The 22,318-nt window shown below is 36.7% G+C and overlaps 2 protein-coding genes across 10 annotated transcripts in view; one reads left to right on the plus strand and one right to left on the minus strand.

Annotated features, from left to right (window-relative positions):
- Positions 1-15,453, plus strand: part of PHF3 (PHD finger protein 3) — a 50,661-nt gene extending 35,208 nt beyond the window's left edge. For 8 of the 9 annotated variants that reach the window (XM_074895808.1, XM_074895815.1, XM_074895813.1 and 5 more), the window contains 11 exons: positions 1,393-1,543; positions 1,672-1,828; positions 2,889-3,005; positions 5,148-5,279; positions 5,698-5,830; positions 6,357-6,552; positions 8,175-8,322; positions 9,755-9,844; positions 11,082-11,277; positions 12,377-14,558; positions 15,158-15,453. In XM_074895808.1, the coding sequence (XP_074751909.1) occupies positions 1,393-1,543; positions 1,672-1,828; positions 2,889-3,005; positions 5,148-5,279; positions 5,698-5,830; positions 6,357-6,552; positions 8,175-8,322; positions 9,755-9,844; positions 11,082-11,277; positions 12,377-14,558; positions 15,158-15,176 (3,521 nt within the window). In that variant the 3' untranslated portion in view covers positions 15,177-15,453. Of the gene's footprint in view, positions 1-1,392; positions 1,544-1,671; positions 1,829-2,888; positions 3,006-5,147; positions 5,280-5,697; positions 5,831-6,356; positions 6,553-8,174; positions 8,323-9,754; positions 9,845-11,081; positions 11,278-12,376 lie in introns of all 9 variants that reach the window. The other variant, XM_074895809.1, reaches the window with a different exon arrangement.
- Positions 15,454-18,192: 2,739 nt separating this feature from the next.
- The window catches only part of EYS (eyes shut homolog), a 1,054,063-nt gene continuing 1,049,937 nt past the window's right edge, over positions 18,193-22,318 (minus strand). Inside the window, exon 48 of the mRNA XM_074895818.1 lies at positions 18,193-19,796. Within this exon, the coding sequence (XP_074751919.1) occupies positions 18,607-19,796 (1,190 nt within the window). The 3' untranslated portion in view covers positions 18,193-18,606. The remainder of the gene's footprint in view (positions 19,797-22,318) is intronic.

Raw genomic sequence — 22,318 nt, forward strand, 5'->3', positions numbered from 1 at the left:
GCTTGAAAGTCTCATTTAGGACAACTAGCATAAAATTATTAAGCAGTACATTTGACTTAATCTCCTAACTGACTTGAATTATGCTTATAGTGGCACTGTTTATTGCTAATCTTGCCCATCACTTCCCTGTTATGGGACTGTGCTTTTGGATGATTGAAACTTTGCCAAAATGTTGCATACCAGCAACATGGAGGGTTTTCCATGTCCCCTGACATCCTCAGGCTACATTTTTTTGAAAAGTTGAGTTTAGTTCTTCATCCTCTTTCTGAGGAGGACATGAGCAAAAAAAAGTATTGAGCAAATAAAGCCATTATTAGAGCTGCATTACTTAACAAGCCTAGCATATGAATACTTTAGATCACAGTACAGAATGGCAAACAGCTGTCTCAGGTCTGTACCACCTTGCTGGCGAGGAAGGAGCAATCAGTAATTTTGGTGGGGATCATAATGGCATTAATGAGAGTTGTCTGTCCGACAGAGAAGAAAATCTTGTCTTTTTGGAGCTGCTTGAAAACATAGTGTTTGCTTCTGGTATTAATGCATTTTAAGTTGTACTCAATAGGTGAAAGGAATAATAAATATTTCTTTTTACCATCAAACACTGAAGTTAGATCTTTATCAGTCTTCAGTTGTTTCTTTTCTTAACAGTAGAAAGTAAATGAATGAATATTGTTTATTTTCCATTGCTTTCTTAAATAGAAGGCGGCTGCTCTAAACTAGTGACATGTTCACGTGCCAAGACAAATAAGCTTTCAGTTGACACTGAAAATTAAAGTTTGAAGGAATTCCGGTTTTTGCTTTAATGATTTTAATTTGATTAGAAATGTCCATAATTTGTATTATTTATGACACAAACCTTAATAGCCTTGCTTAATAATATCTGGTACCTGAATCAGAAACTGAGATTATTATAATTGAAATAATTTTGATGGCTAACAGACATAGAAATGTTAAGTTTAATGAAAAAAATATTATTTTAAAGTAACGTTTAATATGCTTATAATAAGTGATTCCCAGTGTATTATTTCTCAGCTTACTCATTGAAAAATCAATCTATGCTATTACAACAATTCAGGATCAAAAATCCTACTTAAGGTGAAGCTATTAAACACTGGTCATCTTGGTTCAGTGTAGAAGAAAATACCTTAAGTCAAAGGGCAAAAGTCCTGTTTGTTTCTGCTAAGGAAGTTCTTTTATGGATTAATCTATGTAATACAAAATCCAAACCAAGTAAGAAAAAAAACCTGAAGCCAACACCCTGTGACTCTGTTCCTTCTCTTTGAATGTCAGTTCTTTGCAGTTTAAAAATGAAACTTCATGACATCCAGCAACAGTAAAAGTTTATATCAGTGGCTTGAGTAGCTTACTGTTTTTAACTGTGTGTTTTGATAGGTGTTCATGAGAAACAAGAAATTAAGAAAAAGAAAACTGAGAAAGGATCTATTAGTGCAACAAACATGCCAGCCGTGCCGGCTTCCAAACCTTCTGCTGATCAAATAAGGCAGAGTGTCAAGCAGTCTCTTAAGGAAATTCTGATGAAAAGGTAAAGATATATTACTAAATTAAATTATTAATTTGTCTTTGTAATTATTTTCTTTTGGAAGGCAGAGGAAAAAAATATTAATTATTTTGGAAGCATTTGGTAATTTTTGCTCTTATGTTTTCTCACAGATTGACAGACTCCAGTTTAAAGATTCCTGAGGAGAGAGCAGCAAAAGTTGCCACGAGGATTGAAAGAGAGCTGTTTTCTTTTTTTCGGGACACTGACTCAAAGTATAAGAACAAATACAGAAGCCTAATGTTCAACCTGAAAGATCCTAAAAATAATGTATGTATTATTTGTCTTTTGTGCTTTACAGAAATTCTTTTTTTGCTGTAGATTAAAGGAACAGTCTTCTATGTAGATACGTTATTAATCCTCTCACAATTTATCCTGTTCTTTTTTTTGTAGGTTTCTTCTCCTCATCTCTTTGTTGTTTGTCCTTTTGCACACTCAGTATTCTCTGTGTTCTTTTTTGCTTGTTTCCCATCATTAATTCTTCAGCTTCTTGCTCCCAGTGTACTTTTTATAGTGAGGTTTCAAAGTGTAGTGGATATAGCTTGTCTAGTTTGTTTGTCTTGACTACCGATCTGTTGTTTGGGTGTCCCTGTGTCCCTGCCCCCCCCCGCCAGCTCTATGTTCCTTGCTGCACTTACATCATGTAGCTTGTCTTACTGTGCTTTTTCATACCCAGATTTCTCAAGCTTGGCTTTTCTACTCTTTTCTACTCTTTTCTACTTTCTATGAGCCCATTATGCAACATTACACTCACCACCTCAACTTGTCTTTTGTCCGTTTATCAGTTATTCTGACCAAGTTGCTTAGTCTGTAGTATTTTACTGTTACAGCTAGCCAACTGTAAATTATATGAACAGGCTACCTTCTGTCATTGGCTTCTCTTTGCCTATACTACTAAATTATGTGAGGAGGACTTTTACCCTAGGAATTCAGTTCAATCAGTCAAGAAGCATAGACATCCTCTTTAATACTAGCTTCTTTTCACTGTGTAATACAGGGGATTTACACCTTCAAAAAACCCCCCAAAACAACAGAGTTACTGCCCCAGTGGGCATAAACTCACTTTCTTGTTTGGAACAACAGTTTATTATATATGTGATCGTTACAGGTATATGTAGATATTATACATAACAGAATGTAAGTGGTGCACTGGAATTAAGCTTTTTATGTTATAAAATCTAGTACTGCTTCCTACAGTGGGAGATAGTTACAAAGCCACATGATCCATATAGCTGTACAGAATGTGTTGTATGTTGCTTCTCTGTTTTATTTCCCACTGTGAGCTGATTTTGTCTTTATAGCAATAGTTAACTTTTCTTCTTTCTTCTAGATACTATTTAAGAAAGTACTGAAAGGAGAGGTTACTCCAGACCATCTAATAAAAATGAGCCCGGAAGAACTGGCTTCCAAAGAACTGGCTGCTTGGAGACAGAGAGAAAACAGACACGTGAGATTTGTCAACTTCTGTTGTTCAGTTGATTGCCTAAGCATATTTAACTTCTGTTTGCAGGTTAAGTGTATGTAGAAAGAACAGAATGTGTGTCTCCCAAAGCAACTCTGATTAAGGAGTATCGCTATAATTTATGTAGTATTCAAAACCCAAAGGGGTTGTTAGGACAAAGGTGAAAGAACTGTAGTAAATTCCTGGAAGGGGGAAGCCATGCATTTTCCCTTGCCATGCGCTTGCTCTTTCTTCTGTCTCAAGGGTGAAGGCTTCTTTCCCCTTATTTCCAACAATATTTTAAAGTTCTAGTTGAAGCTTTGTAGACATCAGTTTTTTAGGAAGGGAGAGAGATCTCTTTGGACAAATCAAACCAAACTGGTGGTGTTTTTAAATTACATACTGGTCGAGCATGACAATTCATCCACCAAGAAGTAAACCTGAAGCTGAAAACCTGATCTGACAGTCTGAAAAGCAGTCTAAAGGAAAAAAAAAAACACAACTAAAATAAACAAAAAAAACCAACAAAGCATAGGAAGTTATAAGGTTAGTTTGAGCATTACTTTTCTTGAAACAGAAAGTCACACTATTTGTGTTGACAGTTTAGAAGGAGAAGCAGGAATCTGAGGAGCTGGTTTAAATTTTATAGAAAATGCCTTTTTCTTAGATATAGCCCGTTTACTGGGTCCAATGATAATTAACTGCAGCTGCGTAGATACGTCCTGATTACTGCATCAGATTTTCTAGTTTAAAAAATCTGGGTTTATGTTGGCAAAATTTACATGTTACTTCATAGAACTAAAGGCACAAAATTTGGGTAGTGTTAACTGGCATGCCTTTTGTGTTTGGGTTTTATGATACTAGGAATTTTGGGTTATATCAGGTGACTTCCAATAAAAATTTTAATGAGTAGGTAGTGTAACATGGGATAGATGGAACTAATCTTCTTGATTTCTGTGTGCTCAGAATGAGTGAATGTTCAGTGACAGTGATTCAGTACGGTGAGATGCTGTATTTGAGACTGCAGTTTGCATTGCAACATTAATTATTCCTGGTGTTTTTCTTCTCATATTGCAACTAGACCTGTTTATGAATCGACAATTTTTTGCTAGTTCCTATTATCTCAAAATTGTTTTGAGGGCCCAGCAAGACATGAAAAGTTTGTTTATTCTGTAGCTTCTGCCTTTTGTAGTACATCTTTGTTACATTTCTTTTTATAAACACCAATAAAATACTGGAAACAGACCATACAAAACTATTCCACTGCTGTGAGGAACAGCTTCAAAACAAAAGTGTATGTTTCTCAAAAATTACTGAAGAGTCCTAAATATTGCAGAGAAATACTTCAGAATTTCTAGAAGTTGAAATGGAATACAACATGTAAAATAAATAGCAATATATCATTTGACTGTATTTTTCGTTTTCCTATTTCAGCAAGACTTTGAGACTGCTACTTACTGCTGCTTTTATTTTTTTAAGTTTCCCCAGTGTGTTCAAAAGTAACTGTAGGTATTTGGCAGAGAGATAAAGCAATCATAGAATCCTTGTTTCCTTATGAAACCAGGCTTAAAATATTGGGGACAGCCAACACAAACTGTTTCTGGTTTAAGAAGTAGAAATGTGCTTCAAGAAGCGATTTTAGAAAAATAAGGTTTATGCTTTATTTTTTTGCAACAGAGCAACACAGCAGTGCTGATCAGAATTAGCATAACCATTACTTTGGGAATACATTTAAATATTTTTTCAAGGTAGAGCATTAGGTTTATGTACTAAAAAACAAGCTCTTGAAAAATGATACAAATCTATATGGACTTATGTCCTACATTTTCCCTACTATTGCAGGAAAAGAGTTGATGCTTTTTTTTTTTTCGTTAGCTCTTGGAAAATTAAATTATACCTATCTTTAAATTTAGTGTGAAGGTCTGCTTTATAGCTTGTTTAAATACATGCCCGATAAGTATTTGCTGCTCTTCAGAACTGCTGCTTGTGAGTTTGCTTTATGAAACTACTTGACACTTGCAAAATAAGAATGTATTCTTTCTCCCCTAGAGGGTTTCCTAATGGCAATCCTGTTTTCTGTTGTTGCATTTGTGGATTTCAAAATTTTATTGTATGGAAGTAAACATACACAACTACCTGTTTTTACAGACCATTGAAATGATCGAGAAAGAACAGAGGGAAGTTGAAAGAAGACCTATCACAAAAATTACTCACAAAGGAGAAATAGAAATTGAAAGTGAAACACCAATAAAAGAACAAGAGGAAGTCATGGAGATTCAGGTATAAAAGAAAACATGGCAACACAGTGTATTTAGTTCATAGATAATCTCATTGTAAAGTAATTTGTTTATGATTTTGTTGTTTAGGTCTGTAATTATATGCTAGGTCTGTTTTGAGTTTAATTTTTCTTTTACCCTTACTGACTTTCACTTCTGGTTCTGGTGATTTTGTTTTTTCTGTGTTGTCCATGACTATATGATGAATTCTGGCAATAGTAGAAAATATTCTAAATCTTACCTAAAAGATATTTAGGAATTAATTCCTTTAATGCACCTGTAGATTTTGTGATAGTCTTTTAGGCTGTACAACTGAAGACAGCTTTATGCCTGAAGAGAAGAAAATACCATAAAATATTAAAGCAATATGAATATTAACAGAGTAAAAAAAGGCTAACTGAAATGTGTTTGTCTTTTTTTAGGAGCCTAATGTGAAGTTGTTTGAGAAATCAGAGGAAACTGAAAAAGATAAAGTAGTAAATGAATCTGCATCTCCGGACACCACAAGTCAACATAAAAATCATCTCTTCGATCTTAACTGCAAAATCTGCATAGGTGATTTTGAAAAGCATGTCAGAATTAATACATCATGCTTGTATAATGCTTTTCAGTGATAAATCTCAGTATACCTCAGGAATGTAAACAATTTTTTTTTCCCTAGTTTGCTGACAAAGATATGGAAGCAGTGTCTGACATCATAATTTACAAAAGAGGCAGTGTTAAAATGATGGGCATTAATGTGTCTTCTGTTTTTAAAAAAAGACCTATAGAGAAAGGAATCCCTTTAATGGGGGTACATGCTATTGTTGATTCCTCATTTCTTTGTCGTATCCCATTACAGTGCCAATATTTATGTATAATATTGTATAAATATATACAACATACACATTTATGCATTGTATGTATTTACACAATATTCTATGTAAATTTATGCATTGTATAAATATGTATAAACCGTATCATTTCTTTATCCCACTTCAATGGCAGTATGTGTTTTTGGTGTGTCTTCCATGTCTTCAGAGGAAGTCCTCTTTCGTTTCTTAAATAAAAAATAAAATGCATTGCAATTCATTCTCTGCAGGCCGAATGGCACCACCTACTGATGATCTCTCTGCGAAAAAAGTGAAAGTGTCTGTTGGAGTTGCGCGGAAGCAATCGGACAATGAAGCAGAGAGCATCGCAGATGCACTTTCTTCAACATCAAGTATTTTAGCTTCAGAATTATTGGAAGATGATAAGCAAGACTCATCAAAATCATCATTCACACCTCTCCCAAAGTAATATAGACTGTAGAAACAGTACTTTAAACTGAAAGACATTATTAATCTTATTAAGCTATTATAACTAAAGCTAATTTTATTAATGACATTTCATTAATGCATTTGTGTATTTGAAGTTGTCCACCTCTTCTTAGGAATGGGGTTCTCTGGAGTAAACAGTGCTATGCATTTATATAAATAACACTACATATGTTGTTATGATTACAAACTTCTAGTTACCTCATTTTTTTCTGGGGAAAAGTAAACTACCTTATGCTTTCTGGTGCAACAAGGCTTAAAAGTGCACATGAGTTCATATTAAATAAGTCAGGATAAAGATTTAATATGATATTTGGTATTAAGGAATGTAGCATGTTGAATGAGGGGATGTGTATGTGTTTGTATATGTGTATGTGTAAAGCTAGAGAATTTGAGGTTGCTCTGAACAGAGCATTTGCACTGATAAATCAGGCTAGTTTCAAATCTCAAAGCAACACTTCTCTAGAAATGACAGTTAACAGCAGCTTGTTTGACATTTTGCTGTATTTGCTGTAAACTCTCTTTTCATTTTGTTCCACTATACTTTGCTACCCACCAAAGAGGGAATTGCAATTTATGAGACTGTTTTTTCTGGTTGAAGGGACGGGTTTCTAGAAAAACATCAACTCCCCAGTTATTTAGAATTGACCAGACTTCATGCTTAAATTCTGCTTTTATCAGGACAGTGGGATCCTTTACTGAGGACAGTGGACTTTGTTTTTTGAATAGCTCACTGAAGATTCAAAGTAGTAATTTCTAGTGCAGGCAGAAAGAAACATAGGTTATTGTGTTACTGTAACAGCAGAACATCTGGTACTACTGGGCGGCTGCCTTAAAACTGCTAATAGCATACCTAGAATATATTGATAACAACATGTTGGGAAATGTTGAAATGTGGCTGTAACCTCTTCCATGATGAAACCTTCAGATTGAGAAACTCTATCCTGTGAAATTACTTAAGTCTTTTCTTTTATTCTTTGGGGCTGCTTTGTTGACAAAACTGAGGCTTTTTTTTTTTTGAAGGAGGGAAAATGACTGTTTTATACAGGTGATGATAGTGGAATTGGGAGGAGGTGCTCACTGACCTGTGGAAGTGGTACATGGGTGAGAAGAGATGAGGAGCCAGCTTGTGGGATGAGGGAAGGGAAGGGGGATGCAGGCATACAGGTGGCGAACAGACAGTGTTGAAACAAAATGTAGGAGCTCAGAAAGCAGGGTGAGGAAAGGCCAGCAGACAGTATGTCTCTCCCCTCTGTGGTAGAGAAGATCTTACTGGCTCTGCAGCACCTATATGTGTTTGTGTGTCCTCTTCAGTAGCATTTAATAACTCCTGGAATAAATAACTTTTCTATTCTCAAAAGATACAGTAGTGAACTAATGTTCTGCTTGTCTGACTGTCCTTCTCTAACTTGTATCTGCTCCACTGGAAGATGAGATATGTTTGTCTGCCCATCTTTTTTCATTGACATTCAAGTATGCTTAACTAAAAAAGAAAAGTGTTAATGACGTGTCATTTCTTTTACAAAGAAGAATTAAGATTTACATTACCTTGCATGATACATCATTCTAAATAAATTGTGTTTTTGTTTATTGTTTTTTAGGTCAGAAACACCTGGTACTGTGGAATGTGAAAGTCTGTTTCTGGCACGCCTGAATTTCATCTGGAAGGGGTTTATCAATATGCCTTCAGTGGCGAAGTTTGTTATTAAGGCTTATCCAGTTTCTGGCTCTTTTGAGTATTTAACGGAGGTATCTATATTTACTGAAAAGAATGAACAATTCATTTATTAACTTTAGCGACTTATTTACCTTGTAGGCTAATAATAGTATAATGGTGAAAGGCGGTGAAGCATGATCATTGTAATGAGTAAAGTATTTGTGGGAGGACATAGGTTAATGTATTTGTAAGTAAAGTATTTTTCAGTTTTGTCCTTCATGGAGCCATTGTTCAGCAGGACTCAAGTTCTTTGATATATTTTAAGATGTTTGGCACTCATCTCACTGTAAAACGTTTCTTGAAGATGACCAGCTGTATTTCCAGAGATGGTATTATAAAAGTGACCTGTTTTTTATAATGGAGCATCTTCTATAGTGTAAAGTAGCATGGAAAGATAGCACAGAATTTGCTACTGAAATAACCACCTCAGTGACATCCATTTTCTGAACTAGGGGTGAGAAATTTGTGGGTCAGTTTTGAATTCAAAGAAACAGGTTGATGCCAGTTTTTGGAAGCGAAGCATCTACTGGTGGTTTCTGTTGACATTGTGAGAAGTCTTTTCATCTTCTACAACAAAAACTTGTGTAACTCTTTTTTTTTTTTTTTTTTTTGCTTGTCTGGTGGCAATTCTGGTCCTAGCCTTCCATTGTAAGGCTAAATTGTTCTTTAAATAAAAAAGTTTAGGTAGTGTTTACTTCAGTGCTTGAGAGGCAGGAAAAGGATGCAGTTGCTTATAATAGTTGTCTTTGTGTCATAAAATAAAGATCGAAGGGCTCATTCATAAGGCTTAGTGTTACTTCTTGGCAGTGACACAGGATGCATCAGCTTTCTAATTAAAAGGACTTAGGTCTTCTATTAATGTTACTGTCTTTGCTGTAAATCTTCAGTGAAGTGCAAGGCGAGCAGTACCTTTTAATACTAAAGAATTGTTTTACAAATATGTGCTTTTCAAAACTCTTCTGCATTATTTCAAAAAAATATTTTTCCTTAGGTATTTCCAAATTATTCTGAAAGTCTGTTTTTGTTGTTGTAAATAGTGAACTCTGTAATACCCAAGAACAGATCTATGTCTGTATATACATGCATGTGTAGGTTGTTTTCCTCTCATGATTAAGATTTTGAAAGTTATGGGTGTGGGGCTTTCATAGCAGTTTGATCTTACAGATAACTTGAGTGTTTCTGGAGCACAGTACTTGTTTGCAGTTAATGTTACTGAAATAAATAACTTTGGGGAAGTGTAGATGAACAGTATTGAATGATAACTAATTTAGTACAGATCATTGACTTTGCACTAAAAATCTCAGTTTAAATATCCAAAATTTAAATTAATTTGTTTCTACTGATATTTTAAAATTATAATTTAAGAACTGAAATAATTAAGTATGTTTTGAGTATGAGACAGATACTGGATGAAGTATTTACCACTTTTGTATGTTGGGTTCAGATTTCTGTTCTTTCTCATAGGATTTACCTGATAGTATTCAAGTAGGTGGCAGGATCTCTCCTCACACTGTCTGGGAGTATGTAGAAAAAATCAAAGCTTCAGGGACCAAGGTAAGAATTTTACATATTGATATTGAAGACTTGCTGGTTAACATACATCCCAGCTACCCTAACGATCTTTTTTTTTTTATTCTGGAATGTATGTGAAATACACGACACGTTAAAGATAACTGACAAGTTATATTGAATGGGATGGATGGCAGCTGGTGGCATTTATTTTCTTACTATCTAACCTTGTCATTTGCTGTTAGAGAATACTTGTATTCCTTTGAGACAGTAACTCATCTTGAGCGTCTGGACGCCACTTCACGTGTCTCAAGTGTTACCCTTCCATTTTGGTACTGTTACAGTATGGAAAGCCGTCTCTGTGGTCCTCAGCTGAACTTGTCCCACTGTGTGCAAGTTGTCCTTGTACTGGGCAACCAGATAGGGTTCTCCAGATGCTGTCTCACAAGTGCTGGACAGAAAGGAATAATCTTTTCCCTTGGCCTGCTGGCTGTTTCTGTTCTGACCCCCAGCATGCAGTTGGCCTTCTTGGCATGGACGCATTGCTGGTTCATATTCAGCTTGTCCACCAGGACTCAGATGTCTTTCCAGTCAGTCCACCAGCCTGTCCTGCTGTGTACGGTTGCTTCATCTCAAGGTGTAAGATGTTGCATTGGCCTTTGCTGACCTTCAGAAAGGTCAGCCTGTTGTTTTCAGCCTGCAGAGGTCCTGCTGAATGGCAGCCAGCCCTTCAGCATATCGACCACTGCCCTTGATTAGGTTCCATCTCAGTTTTGCAGAGGGTTTCCCATCCCATCTTGCAGGTCATTAAGCAAACCATTAAACAGCATCAGCGCCAGCATCCTGAGCTGGGCTTTGGTCATAGCTCTGGGATCTGAATAATGGTCTTCCCCTAGTATTAATGGCTATCTTAAGACACAATAGACTACAAAATAAAGCTTTCTAGTAATGTTAAGTGTGGGGAGGGGAATAATTACTTGGAAGCTGGCACACTTCCCTAAAACTTGTTTTTTAGCTGGCTAATAAAATGTTGGATTTTTAGTCATGCACTGTAATTAATTTTTTTAATATACTAAATGTTTTTTATTTGTTTTCTTCAGTTTTCTGTAATCAGTTTGGCCCTGTTTCTGCTCCTTCTGTCTCCTCTGTTCTCTGCTTTCTTGGGGAGGCTTTTTTTCCCTCCTCTGAACTGTGCTTTTAAATAAAGGGCAGTCACATTCTTCTATGAAATTTTAATTTTTTTGGTATCTGACCATCTTATTCTCTCTGTTTTTGCAAACAGGAGATCTGTGTAGTTCGCTTTACCCCAGTAACTGAAGAGGATCAGATATCCTATGCATTGTTGTTTGCCTATTTCAGCAGTAGAAAACGTTATGGTGTAGCAGCCAATAACATGAAGCAAGTGAAAGATTTGTACCTCATCCCTTTAGGTTCCTCAGATAAAGTCCCACATCATCTTGTGCCTTTTGATGGGCCTGGTAAGTACAGCTTGGAATTTAGAACTTTATTATCATAACACTACTTAAAGAAGTTTACAAAAGAAATATAAATTTTAAAATGCTGACTATTTTGTTCAAACGTGTAATGAGTTTACCATAGTATTATATTAGCTTCCTTGAAAATACATTATTTTCCCTTTGTAAGATTATTCTGATACTTTAAAGTACTGTTGTTGAAAAAATTACTGTGCATAATTTTGTTTCCTGTTTTACTACATTTTTCCTCTAACCCAGGTGTCTTTGTAGGTTACAATCTCAGTAAATTCAGTGATGCAAATGAACTATGATAGTAGTCATACTGAGTTCCAAACAGATGGCCAAGGAAGAAGAGATCCTGAAATGACTCTCAGTTGTTCTGCTTACACCTGAGTTATTTTGCATCAGTTTATTTGTTTATAAAAATTTGTGGATGATTATTTCTTTTGAGATAGGCAGGGCCAAAATGAAGAGTGAATGAGCTCCAACTCATAACTTTTTTTTGCAAGAACCTAAATTATACAGAACAAAATACATAGTGAAGAGATAACTAATAGTATACCTTGAAACAGAGTGCCTTCCTGGAATGAGGGAAGCATTTTGGAAAGTCATTCTTGGTAAATCTTTGAAGAAGTATGTCTAACACAAATTGATAAGGAGACTGTGGTTGCAAGCGTGTTGTTTACTTTTTTTTTTTCCCTCTTGAGCTTTGCTACCACTGTTACCAGACTGTAGCTGTGTTAGACTAAATGGTGTTTAACTTCTGTGCTTTTTCTTATGTGACTAGATGTCTTAACTGTCCCATAGTCTGTATTTGGAAGTTATAGTGGGTGATATAGTACTTAAGGCAATTTTAATTTGCAATGTTTAAAGTCATAATTTTTATGTTGGAAAGAATTTTTCCATTATTTTAAGTGTTGTTGTGTTTAATGATAAAAATTTCATATGTCATAAAATGAATACTTTCTATAATATATAGAAAGATATAAGTAATATGTAAGAAAGATATAAGAAATATGAGTATGGGGATTTATTTTTGTTGAAATGATTGCCTTAACCAAAACATAAGGAGATGATAAATTGCTGTTACAATTTTGTACAGGGATTGAGATACATCGACCAAATTTATTACTGGGATTGATAATTCGCCAGAAAATGAAGAGGCAAATTACTGCTGTTGCAAGTGTTGCTAGTAGTTTTGTGGATGAAACTTCTGAAAGTACCTTGAGTAACTTGCCACCAGAGAAGAAAAGCAAGCCAAACAAACCTGAAGTCTCTCATCATGAGTTGGCACTAGAAGAAGAAGAGGAAAATGATTTCTTTAATTCTTTCACAACTGTCCTACACAAGCAGAGAAATAAACCTCAGCAATCTAATATAGAAGATGTTCCAGCAGTTACTGAACCATTGGTAGAAAGTACCAAACATGAACCACCAAAGCCTCTCAGATTTCTTCCTGGAGTCCTGGTTGGATGGGAAAATCAGCCTTCTACTCTGGAGCTAGCAAATAAACCGTTGCCAGTTGATGATATTCTTCAGAGCCTGTTGGGTACAACAGGGCAGGTGTATGAACACAGCAAGTCAGAAGCTAATCCCAGTGAAGACATACCATTATTAAATGAACAGGCAACCTTAAAAGAAGAAAACATGGACGTTGCTGATGTAGCTAATGAAGTTAGTGAAGCGAAGACTGCTTTGGATGATCTACAAGAATCTACTAATGCTGCTGTAACTGTGGATGCAGCAGCTGTAGGGACTTCAAGTTCTGCAAGAAGTGCTGGATCTTTGATGGGGCTCAGTCTTAAGGGAAAACCTCCAGATGTCTCCACAGAAGCATTTTTATCAAATTTATCTGCTCAGTCACAGAATAAAGAAACTGAAGAAAGTAAAGAAAATGACCCAAAGCGGCAATTACCCGACAAGGATAATGTTGCACAGGAAATTAGAAGGATCACGAATTCCAGCTTTTCTTCTTCCTCATCAAATGCAGGGAAAAAACCCAATGAGAACAATGTTAATGTAGGCTCTGCTGAAGGTACCGCAGCTAATACCTCTAAATCACCACCATTTATTAATCTTAAAAGAGACCCACGACAGGCAGCTGGTCGAAGCCAGCAGACTACTGCTTCGGAAAACAAGGAAGGAGATGTTAGCAGAAATGAAGACCGACAGAATGCTTCAGGAAATGATCAACTAGAACCAGAGAATAAACAACAGTCTTCTGGAGAAGCAGGCTTAAACCTGTATCAAAGTGATGCACAAACCAGTGAGACGCAGTACAATTCAACTGCAGCAAAAGCAGATAGCACGGTTGCATCACAGACGGAAGATACCAAACACTCACAGGAAGATGCACTGATGCAAAACATTGAAACAGTGAACTCATTTAGAAGAGGACCAGGAGCACCTTCATCTCATTTTGAAGCTGAAAACTCTTCTCGTTCTGAATTTATTTCCAAAGTCCCAAGCCCTATTACAAGTGGCAGCTTCTCATCTGTTAGACCTCCACAGCAGAATTTTCAGCATCCTAAGTCTAATCCACCTGGATTTCAGTTTCAGGCTCCTGCACCTCATAACTTCCCTCCACAAAACAACCCTATGTTTGGATTTCCTCCTCATTTACCACCTCCACTTCTTCCTCCTCCTGGCTTTGGCTTTCCTCAAAATCCAATGATGCCGTGGCCACCAGTAGCTCATTTATCAGGTCAGCCCCCACACTATGCTGGACCCATTGCACAAGGGCTACCAATGGCTCACAAACAATCAAGATTTTTGGGGCCAGACAATTTTTTTCAGAGTAAAGACAGTAGGAGACCAGAAAGACGCCACAGTGATCCTTGGGGCAGACAAGAACAGCATTTGGATAGAGGGTTCAATAGAGGAAAAAATGATCAACATAGACAAAGATTTTACAGTGAATCCCATCACCAAAAGAAAGACAGACATGAAAAAGAGTGGAACAATGAAAAGTACTGGGAGCAAGATTCTGAAAGAAATAGACGCAGAGACAGAAACCAGGAAAAAGAGAGAGAGAGGAAGAATAGAGAGGAAGGACAGAGAGACAAAGAAAGATTGCGGTCTCCACACAGTGATAGGTCTGCTGATGGAAAAAGCCCCAGAGAGAATAGAAATCCAGAAAAAAAGACAGAGAAGCCTAAAAGTGAAGAACAGGCTCATGAAAAAGATAAGGAGAGGGAGAAAAGCAAAGAGAAGCATAGAGAACGAGAAAGTGAAAAGAACAGAGAAAGACATAGGGACCACAGTGACAGAACTAAAAGCAAAAGGTAAAAAGATGCAGGCAGTCTTTTAAAATCCTATTTAAATAAACTGTTAGAGTAATGTCATAAAACTTTGTATAAAAAAAAAAAAAAGCCTGCTAGGATTGTGCCATCTTTTTTATTCAGTGTTGGTGTTTTGCAGAAACAAGTCTGTGTTTTGGTACCCCTTGATGTACCAATACTCATCCTTTTTTTCATTATACCAACTATCGCTAGAAGTAGGAGTTTAATATTTTTTAAAATTTTACATTGCTGTATATTCAAAATTTTAAAGATTTCTTTTATTAATATGCAATAAAGGCTTAGAAATTCTCTTAGCTGATGAAGTTGGCTTTAGTCAAGTCTGCAGTATAGTTGCTGCCTTTGGTAATTTGTGCTCTCTTCTGTTTTAAGATGCTCTAATAATTTTAAAGGTGAATTTCATACAATAACCTTCTTTATAAATTGCACTGTTTTTAAAGACTGTAGCAAAGCCTCAGAATCCACACACATTACAACAAAATATAATATGCTTGGTGGTGTGAAGAGTTGTTTTTTGTTTGGTTGTTTTTTTTTCTTTAAATTATTCAGTAGTACAGTAAAATAATTCAAGTGTATTTCATTAGTTTTTCAGATATTTCCTAAGCATCTGAAGCAGTTTGTGACCAGAAATTGGAAGGCTGAGCTGCTCGAATGTTATTGCTTTAAACTGCACTTGTTTTAATAAGAAAGCATTTTTAACCGAAATTCTTGAAAATATGATTTATAGTAGTGAATTAATTTCTCCCACCATTTTCCATGCTTCAAAAACTTGAATACCTAAGCCTGTACATTACTTTGTGTTTTGCTATCCTTTTTACTGTAAAATGTAAATATTTTAAGGGATATTTTGATTCTAAAATGATAAAACTTTCTCACATACTGTGTGTGTTTGATTTCATAGGTGTGAAACTAGGCTAAATGAATATAGCAGACTGAGTTACAGAATGCTACATTTGTTGTACACTTCATGGCTCGATCATTTCAAGCTTTGGGGGACGAAGAGGGGGGAGAAGGGCAGAAGGGTGTTTGTACCATTGGGACTTACAGTTAATTACAGTTCATTACTATTTTGTAATGACTACCATCATTATCTATCCACTCATGAAAAACAAAAAGCCAAAACAATTGCAAACCTGAAAACAAACAATCTCCTGCTCTTATACTTCTTGAAATACACTGGTCATTTTTTTTACTCTGTCAGAAACAACAAAAATATTCCACCATATAAAGAAAAACTTAGTTCATTGTTCTGTTTTTCAGTGGTTTGTTTTTCACTTTGAGCATTTTGCACTTGGCTGTAGAAAAGCCTCTTCTTTCCAGAAAGGTCTTTCCAGCTTAGCAACACACAAATGGTTAGTTTTAATTACAAATATATTTTAAGGTAAAATTCCATTTGGATACCTTGCAGGTAGTTTCATAGTCAAATTGACTAAAATAAAAAAAATTCTGCACCAAATAAAGGGAGTTGTAGATTTTTATTAAGTAATGTTTGTTAGACTCATAGTTGAGAAGATTCATAATCATCAGTTTGTTATTAACTAGAAGCAATATTTAAACTTTTAACTTTTATAGCATGATAACATGACGTGATCAAAATTAGTCTTCTCCAAATTAATTCCATGGGCTGTATAACAGTAGTGCCATTGAATATATCTGCTAGTATTATGCATGTGTTGTGTTGCTTAAATATTTACATCAGAGTTATTTAGACATAGAAATGCACTGAAACATTTTTCTGGTTTTTGGAATAAGTTTTAAGTCAGCAGCTCTGCTTGTGAAGCTTTGCTTTTGACCTGTTCAAAAGTAGTCTGCTCCTGGTCTGTTGGTGATCCATGTCTCACACTCACATCATTTTGTGCTCTAAAAATAAACTGGGAGCAATGAAAATTGCAACTGTGTACGGAAAAGACGGGAATGCTTTCTGCCAGAATTACCAGAAATAATTTGTTTGGAAAGAATATGTAAACATTTTCCAAGTTTTCAGAGTGCTTTACTACCTGCCTCATGTATGTAGAACCTAGAGAGCCACACTAAAACAGCTCTTGAGGGAGAGTTTTGTTAAAAGTTTAAATTAACAAGCAGTGACCGTTTCCAGGATTTGGTCCTAGAATCTGAGTTAGTGTAATGGGATTAAATCCCACTACTACAGGAATAAAGGATTTTGTCTTCTCCATTGCCTTCAGTCACTCTCCTTCCAACACTCATATTAGCTGGAAGTGCTCTGATTACTTGTTACTTGTTTTACACTGAATCATGGCTCAGACCACAAAAAAGCAGTGTGCACTGATGAGGAACTGGCAGTACACCAGGAGCCCCAGAGAGAACAGGATAAACCCTAAGTATGCTCCCTTCCCCAGCATCCCATGGCCATAAAAGGTCCTAAGAGAAGAATCTGGGGCTAGCTCACATGCCAAGTGGGCTCCACGAGCTGCCTGTTGGGTAGATGGGAAGAAGCTCTGTTGCATCAGGCTGATTGCTTGAGGGCTCAGAGCAACTGAAGAAGATAAAACCTCACAAAGACGTTCGCAGATGCTTATTAAAATGTCCTGGGATAGTTCCATCACCCCCCCCTCCCACCTTACTCCCCCCCCCCCCCCCCCCCCCCACCTTAGTTATCTTCAAGTCATCTGTAACTGACTTGGCAGTGCATTCATTGCCACATACTAATTATGGTTATGTGGGAACTAATGCGTGTCACCTAATTCTAGTGTGCTTATTGTCTGCTCCCTGTCTGCTTTATGGAAAGACAGGAAAAAAAATAATCAGAAATAGTTACTTGTTTCTGATAGGTACCCACTGAAGACTTGGATTTGGAGAATTTCCGTGCAAGGAGATGATAGTAAAGTGAAAAAAGGAAAATACAAGAATCAATCACTACTATTTTTATTTAAGTTTTTTACTTACATAATAAGCCAGCAGTCAAATGAGAAGTGTAGATACCATCATACATCATTTAAGAACATTAAACTAGAACTTGATTTATTTTGGTTTTATTGCTCACTGAAGTAGAATATAACTGAGCTTTTTCAGAAGGAATAGAATTTTTGCACTGACATAGGAAGAACTCTGTTTAATTTTGAGATTAAAAATTCATGAAAAATATAGTCATGGAAATTCAGTTTACTGAGGCCAAAACCTTTGTCTAATAAAATTTTAAAATCTCATTTAGGGGTATATAAGCCAGAAAGGTATAGCTAAAGCAAAGCAGTTCTTAGACTGTCTAGGTAGTTGTGGGCAGACTGTCACCTGTTGCTAATGGTTAAAACAAAAAGTTTTGATGTAGTCAAACAAGGGAGACCTCTGCTGGAGAAAAACAGCAGGCATGTTTTATATCTCTGCAGTAATTAAGTGAAATACTTTTTCTGCTCTTAAAATCAGTATTATTTTAGCACGAAGACAGGATTAAGTTCTACCCTTTCACATAAATGCATACACCATGGATAGATACTGAGAAGGGAGGGAGAAGAACTTCATTATCTAGAAGAAGTCTTTGTGGACTTAACAAGTAATTACAGATGTTACAATTTAAAAAATTCTCATTACAATGAACATGTCCTTTTTGCCGCAGGTACACTTTTTCTCCCCCCCCCCCCCCCCCCGTTTAATTTTTTATGCTTGACCTTAGTATTACAAAATTATGAGAAACTGCATTCTAATAAAATGCAAGTTTGGGAGAAACAGGTAAGTTGTCCTTGTAAAGTAACAATTAATACGGGAGTGACAGTTGGCTTTATGAGCTAATTACTACCTATTTGTCTCTAAACCTATTTCCAGCACAGTAAAGAAAAAACTGGTAGACTTTTCCATTATTTTGAAGTAAATACTAAAGAGTATGTATAAGTAATTTTATGAGTAAAACATCTGATCACATTTTATATATGCTATTAATACTCAACATTATTAAAAAAAAAGGAGACAATTTTACTAAGGGCTTTCTTCTGTCAGTTCCTGAGTCTTACGCTGCTAGCTAAGTCAAGAAACAGGAGGAAAAGGATATTATATCACTGCTAAAGAGTCTTAAGCAATTTTTCAATTACTTTCCATTGTAAACATTATACCCTTCTCCTTCCATTAGCTGAATCTTCTTAGAATCTTGAAAGAGCACAACATCTTTAATTTTACCAATGAATTCCTTCTGAAAAAGCCCTGTAGTGACTATATTGACTCTCCTGCCGATTTCAAACCCACCAAAATAGCAAATGCCACCATAGTTTAAAGCAGTGTATTTTCTGTGTGGATCAATATCTTCAAATAGAATCAGCTCCTCATCAAGATATACCTTAATACAAGTTTGGTTTTGAACTACAGTAACAAAATGCCATCTTTCATCACAGCAGGTGGAGTGTTTGCTGTGAATTAGAGGAACACAGATTCTTTCTCCAAGATTCACCACAACTTTTAATGTTCCATTGGCAAGACCAATGGCAAGGAAATCATTATCTTCATCTTCAGCTTTTCCCATCCATACCATTAAGCCTTCAGTTTGATTGGTAGTGAAATTTAAAGAAATGCGGCTATACTGGAGGTCTCTTTTTCCATAATAAGGATCTGTGTATTTGATGTAGGAGTTGCCAATGAACTTTGCTATAAAAAATTTGATTTTGCTGTCGCAGTACTTACCTGACCACCCTAGTGCACATACACAGATATATGAAAAAGCAGCAGGCTGAGGAATACAGAGAGCTTGAGATCCACACCTGTTTTGTGAACAGTGAATAGATTCTTCACATGTGTTCCCCATCCACTCTTGTGGGCAAGAACAAGAAAAACCTGAGTTTTCCACTTGACACGTTCCATTATTTTTGCACACTGTGTACCCACAAACTGTTCCATCACAGTCACCAATGTTGGCTCCACCTTTGGGGTCAGTCACGGTAAGCTTCAGTTCCCTGTCATTTACAGCAATTTCTCGTATACAACCGGTGAAGCCCATGGGTTCATTTTCTACTGCCATTGGATTAACAAGGTTTAAGGAGGACACCCCTCCAACAAAAAAATCTGTGTGCGTGTCTAGCGCGTTCATTCCAGGACTAGCTTTTTCAGTAATTCTGATACCATCCAGGTCCAGGTAGCCTTCATTACCAACTCTTCCTGCTTTGAGTGAATACCATGTGTTTCCATTTGCATGGACCTTCTGAAAGGTCTGTAGGATGACTGTCTTGTCTCCGAGATTGTAGCGTAACTGTATAAATCCATGTACTAACGATATACATAGAAAGTCACCTGTAAAAAAACATAGAGAACTGTTTTACTTTTTAGAGGCAGCATGCTGAAGAACAGCGTATTCATAATCATGGTGCTTTCATGCCTGTGTTTCCCCAGTTGAATAACTTTCAGTGGCCTTGTACCATCATGTATAAATCACACAAAGTGAAATGATCCCTGATGAGCTGCTCATGGCTTGCTTTTTTTTTTTTTTTCATTACTGGAAACTGAGCTCGTGTTTACTTCGAAGTAAGCCCAACCTTCTGAAAAGCTCTGCTTTGGTGCAGAGACTAGATAACTCTGAGACAGGGAGAAAGAGGATCACTTTGACATCCAGGGAATGTGAGTTGGTGTTCCCATGAAAAAGAATCCAATTTTGGCCAGATTACAAATGCCAGAATACTCTCAATTTCCATATGCTACATAAAGTCTTGATGGATTTGTCAGTTTAATGCACTGAAGTTTTGTCTGTACCAAACACACTCTGCTTTGCCTGAAGCTGCTTTTTGCAATGGGGATGTTTTGGGTTTAATAATCTTGACAGTTGTAGGAACAGATAAGCTTTTTATTGCAATGTTCTGGAGACCTCCATGACTGGATGTATGAGGAGGGAGTTACCTTGTCTTGTACTATCAGTGTTTCTGACCTTACAGGCAGTATAAAAGGAGAAAGAGTACTGCACTTTGAACTGTACTTACAAACACGGAGAAAAGCTGGGAAAGGTTAGGAAATGGGAGCTGGAAGGAAAGACTGTAAGGGCAGAGGGAGTCTAATGGGAAGGTGACAGGGAGGCAGGAGAGCAGAAGGGTCTGCAAAAAGTCGCATTTTCAAACTTTTTGACATTTACCTGTGCAGTTTAACTTTTTTTATATTGCTTTGGGAAATAGTAAGCATAAGGTTTTTGCATTTTTTAAACTAAATTTATCAATGAAATTGATAAATATGTTTGTTAAATTTGAATGTAAGCTTCCTTTCTTAATAGTTGCCACTAAAACTAAAGTTTAATGTAGAAATACTTTGAAGTATACTTTTAAGTATAAAGAAATATTTTTAAATAGTTTAAAGTATTTCAATAAGGCATACTTCAAATTTGGAAAATAAAATTTCCTTAAAGATTCAGCATTCTTCAGGGCTGACCTGTAAGTAGAATGATGACGTTTGCTTTCTTGGAGGGTTAATTTTTGAGTATTTCTAATTCTTGAATTGCATTGCCTGCAGTGAAGTTAAAAAAGAATGCCTTAATTTACAGGAGGCTTGTGAAAGTTACTAGAATTGTACCTCCCTTTTCAGCAACTGTTCAGTTTCCCATTCAGGCAGGGTGGAGATGTTTCAGTTGTGTTAGTGGCTGTAGAACACATGCTTCATGCCTCACCTTCCCTGCCCCAGACACCCATGGGAAGAACAAGAAGTCAGCTCTTCCTTCTTTCAACTCCAGGCCAGCAGTGGCAGAGAACTTCCTTCTAGGTTGCTAGTTCCAGTTGTGATGCTTGTTTTACTTCCCTGCCTTTAGTGTTCTTTTTGACTGACTTGCATAATTCTCTTCACTTGTGGTTTCTCTTGCTCAGTGATGCAGCTTTAAGCTTGCTTAATTTTTCAGTGCATAGTGTGAATGCACTCATCTCACATGTTTGAGCAGTGTACGTAATCTGCTTGTCTATTTCTTTTATCAGGACCACAATCCTAGGGTAAGAAGGGAGAAAAAGTTTCTGACTACTTCCTTGGCAGCCATGTCTCGGACCCAGACATGCAGACTTGCATGAGGACACAAGTACTCATTCTTTGCTGTCTAGGAAGAAGGAAAACATCTGACCAGGGTTGCTTGCTCACCTCTCTTGTAATCAAGAGCTGGAGAAACTGGATGTTCTCCAAGACTTCCTGGCCTGCAGGGAAGTTTTTTGGTAGCTTTGCACATTTGACAATGATCTGAGATGATATTAGAGAACAGTGCTCCAGAGATGTCTAGAAAGAAGTGGACACACTTTCAGCAGTTAGTCACAGTGCTTCTGACTCAGGCCTAATGATGTCTGTTGCTAAGGTACTTGCAGTCAGTTTTGGAATCTTACTTAGTTTTATTACAAGAGCAATCTGTGTTGCTGCATCTGCTGTCTACAGTGGGAAGAGAGGTTATGGCTGAGTACTCTGGATTATGTTCTAGCACAAATTTGAGGCCTCTCTTCAAGCTGGAGTAACTTAATTTTCTGCTAGTTCTTTTCAAGAACCTCAGTCTTCCCTGTCTCTGAGGGATGAGCTGCACAGCTGAAACATGTGCAGGCCTGTGCCATCACAGGAGTTGCATTACCGTTTCAAACAGCATTCTTATCCTGAATTTCTCCTCTTGGCAGTATCAGCATGGGAGACCACGAAGCAAGGTTGTTTCCACTGTTTCAGTTTGAACATTACTCAAACCTGTCTCATATGACCCTGACTGGGGCCAAAGGCCTTTCTGAGGAAGTTTGCTTTTGTTAAGTATGAAGGAAGTGACATCGTCAGTTTTTCCGGGACTAGAGTTTATACCTAGTTCCTACTTTCTAGAAAATACG

This window comes from Athene noctua, chromosome 1 (assembly GCF_965140245.1).
Source record: "Athene noctua chromosome 1, bAthNoc1.hap1.1, whole genome shotgun sequence".
Taxonomy (NCBI): domain Eukaryota; kingdom Metazoa; phylum Chordata; class Aves; order Strigiformes; family Strigidae; genus Athene; species Athene noctua.